Genomic DNA, 3,747 nt, shown 5'->3' with positions numbered 1-3,747 from the left:
CGCAACATTATTGGTGGTGTGTTGTGTGGAAGCCAATTGTTGCTCCACTTGCAGCTGGAACTGCTTGATCTGCTGCTGGAGCTGTTGCTTTTGTTGGAGGATCTGCTGAACCCTTTGCTGGAGCTNGCCCCCACAGCACGCCAAAGTTAGCGCCGTCTCTTGGGTTTCGTCCGTTTGGGCGTTGATGTCCGCCCCTGGAAAGTGAAAGTGTGGATCACGGGTTGAGATTAGGTTCATGGCTGTGTCTTTCGAGGTTTGGAAAGGTATTGGACAACAACGATCCACTGACAACCCCGCCCCCCCGGGGGCTCGAGTATTTTTTGATATAAGGATTGAGGCAAGCGAAAAACATGTTATGATAGGTTGTTGGAAAACCACTTTTTTTTAATCCTTGGAAATAGGATTGCTATTCTATTCTCGTGTGCTCGTTTGACCGACTCACCTTGGCTGAGAAGGAGGGCCACCATTTCTTCGTGGCCTTCTCGCGATGCCTCCATTAAAGGGGTGTAGCCTTCATCGTTGACCTCCTCAATATTGGCTCCGCGCTCCAGGAGCAGCATAGCCAGATCCACGTGGCCTCCACAGGCAGCTAAAGTCAGGGGAGATTCAAAACTATCGGCTGGCATGTTCACCTGGAGAGACAAGACACATTTCGTCACATGAATGAGGATCAAAATGATGTCAAATACGTTCTACTCGCGTTCATACCTGGGCTCCGTGATCCAGAAGTAGCTTGGCGACTTCCACATGTCCGTCCATGGATGCTTCCATTAAGGCCGTATGCATCTCGTCCGTCTTGTGCTCTTGATCCGCCCCCGCGTCCAATAGGAAGCGCACCATTTCCAAATGGCCTTTGTAGCAGGCCAAGGTCAGAGCGCTCTCCTTGAACTCATTCGAGTGCGTGTTAATCCCGGCACCAAAGCTCAGGAGGATCTATTTCAAAGGAGAACGTTCCATGAAACATTCCTAATTCATAATATTCCAAATAGGGTTGGTTGACACCCATCATCGTGTGCAAGACAAAGGGCGACGAAACCTGATGCTCATTACATTTATCAGATTACGCTCTCAAAGGGGTGAGTGAGCGGGTTGAAGTGGTCGCTGACAGACAGACATCCATCAGCTGATTCAGCTGTTGCCAAAAGAACAACAAACAATCAAACAACATTGCTCAAGGAGGAGCATCTTTCAGCCATGTCCGAGCCCAGAACTACATATCTATCGAGTGAGCTTGCAGCTCAAGTGTGGGATCTTTGGACAAATTTTTACATTTCATTGCCAACACCCTCGGATAGCTTCTTAGAAAATGTTCAATATTTACCCTGGCGACCTTCACATGTCCAGCCGAGGCAGCTTCCATCAGAGGGGTGTGCCCATTCTCATTATGGTCTTCCACATTGGCACCCGCGTCCAAGAGGGCCTTCACCACGGCTTCATGACCTCCAGCACAGGCGTGCATCAAGGGGGTGTTTCCTGGAAGGCATGAATCATGTTCAATGCATTGTCTCCATGGCATACATTTATTTTTCCTGATACCATCCATGTCTAGACATCAATTCAATCACGGTCTGACTGTTTCAATGACAACACTAATGTTCTAACAGTTGTGAACGTTACACACAGTTTTAAAAACGAGTACATAAAACTTAGTGTTCCGTAGTTCAAATTCAGACAAGCATCTTGTCAAAGGCTACTCTTTTTTTTTTTTTGCCCACGGAAACACTGTTGGTGGAAATGTGAGAAATATATCCTAGACAATCCACCTTCATTGGGCTTCAAACCAGACAAAATGTACAAGGCTCAAGCGGCCATTCAATGGCTATTGTCATTCTTTGCTTTTGCAACCCCCCTCCCCCTCCCCCCCTTGCCAGACAGACATAAGTCCGTTCTAGTTTCGAAATTGTCAAAATTTTGGAAGTAAAATAGTATAACAAATGTATGAAATGTCCGTCAGAGGGGGCGTTAGTGAGCCAGAAGGACACGTATAGATAGATTGAACAACACGACCACCCTATTGCCGCGAGACCGTAAGAAGACCTGGTTATGGTGGCCCAGATGTTTTTGAAAGAGCCGCTCTCTTACCACTCTGAGATTGGGCGTTGACGTTGGCTCCATGGTTGATGAGGAGTTTGACAATATCCAGATGTCCGGCACTAGCCGCCTCCATGAGCGGGGTACAGTCGCCTTTCATGCCGCGATCCTCAATGTTGGCTCGCATAGCAATGAGCACCTGGGCCAGCTCGAAGTAGCCCGCCGAGCACGCCAACGACAGCAGGGACTCGCCCTCCTCCGTGGTATCGTTTACGGAGACGCGACCTTCGTGGAGTAGCTTCTGCACCTTCTTAATATCACCCTCCGTGCACGCCTCGACCAAGGTTCTGGAAACACAACCGATCGTGTTCATGGCCGTGTGAAGTGGTGTGGGGCCAAACGGCCAAACACGGACACTTACCTGCCCTCGGCGGGAGGATCGCTTCTCATGCGAGTCAGGGCGGCCGCGGCTTCGTCCAGGGCACTGGAAACACTCGACGTGAGACGCTTCAAGACCTGCGGCCAAATTGAAACAAAGGTCATAAACCCTAGCCAGCCATGGTTTATTGTGTCTCAAGTCTCATTTGCGAATCGTGAATCATCACGACGATCTGAGAACCAGAGGCACACCCCTAATTCGAACAAATTCCTACCTCTGGGTCGGCGAGATTGGGGTTGGACTCTTCGATGCTGCCAATGCCGGCGGCTTCAAGCAAGGCCTCCAAACGGGATTGGGTCTCGGGGTCCACGGGGTGATGGGGACTCTCGGCGGAATGAGGAGGGGGACGGCCTCGACTGGGGGTGTCGTCGCCCGAGTCGTCGTGGAGGCGGTCCAGAAGGTATTGGTGGCGGCGCGGTCCGGGATGCGGCAGGGACGAACCTGGGTTCTCTTCGCTCACCCCCGAGGCCTCGCTGTCCTCTTCGTCGAGATCCAGACGAGAGTGATCCTCGAGATCCTCGTCGTCTTCGTCCTCCTCGTCTTCCTCGTCCTCCTCGTCGAGATCCTCGTCGTCTTCCTCGTCCTCCTCGTCTTCGAGGTCCTCGTCGTCTTCGTCGGTGTCGTCCTCAAGGTCGTCCTCGTCGTCGAGATCCTCGTCCAGATCTTCGTCGGGCGGGTCCGAGTCCTCGTCAATCTCGTCGGTGTCGAGTTCGAACAAGGAGGGCTCGGTCGGGCCGGGCGTGGCGCCAGCGGCACCACCAGATGACGAGGAGGGCGTGGACGCGGCTTCCAGACCCGCCAACGAATCTTCGGCCTCGGAGGCTAACCGGAAGGCGGCAATCTGCGACCAATGCAAGCACAATTAGTCATTCAGAAAGTGCGGCTGACAGGGCCCACACCAGGAAAACTAAGTCCAGGCCACAACCCAAGTCACGGGTTAGTTCGATTTCGGTGCTAAACACATAGCATGCTAAACATAAAGCCCGAGCAACAGTAATGCGAGTAAAATTATGGAACATATGCCACGGGAAAATCCATCAGGCTACTGTCGAGGCCAGTTATATTCGACAGTTATATTCGACAGTTATATTCGACAGTTATATTCGACCCCCAACAGACGTGGAAAGGAAAGCGTGTGAAACCTAAGGGGGCGGGACACAGACTGGGTACATCGGCGTGCCCCCAGTCTGAGTCTCATCCATGCATGCCACGCCTGATCCCGATGACCGGGCCGAAGCTCACTCTACCCATGGGCCCCGGATGAAGTAGGTCAGCCT

General features: G+C 52.1%; 1 protein-coding gene across 1 annotated transcript in view; it reads right to left on the bottom strand.

Annotated features, from left to right (window-relative positions):
* LOC131892337 (ankyrin repeat domain-containing protein 17-like) overlaps positions 1-3,318 on the bottom strand; it is a 14,955-nt gene extending 11,637 nt beyond the window's left edge. The window contains exons 1-7 of the mRNA XM_059242147.1: positions 2,685-3,318; positions 2,453-2,547; positions 2,083-2,378; positions 1,322-1,473; positions 709-933; positions 443-632; positions 169-194 (exon numbers count right to left, since the gene is read on the bottom strand). Of these exons, the coding sequence (XP_059098130.1) occupies positions 169-194; positions 443-632; positions 709-933; positions 1,322-1,473; positions 2,083-2,378; positions 2,453-2,481 (918 nt within the window). The 5' untranslated portion in view covers positions 2,482-2,547; positions 2,685-3,318. The remainder of the gene's footprint in view (positions 1-168; positions 195-442; positions 633-708; positions 934-1,321; positions 1,474-2,082; positions 2,379-2,452; positions 2,548-2,684) is intronic.
* Between the last annotated feature and the right edge of the window lie 429 nt (positions 3,319-3,747).

The sequence above is a fragment of the Tigriopus californicus genome, chromosome 12 (genome assembly GCF_007210705.1).
Source record: "Tigriopus californicus strain San Diego chromosome 12, Tcal_SD_v2.1, whole genome shotgun sequence".
In the NCBI taxonomy this organism is placed as follows: Eukaryota; Metazoa; Arthropoda; class Copepoda; order Harpacticoida; family Harpacticidae; genus Tigriopus; species Tigriopus californicus.
The sequence above is the reverse complement of the archived record's forward strand: the minus strand, read 5'-3'. Positions and strand labels throughout refer to the sequence as shown.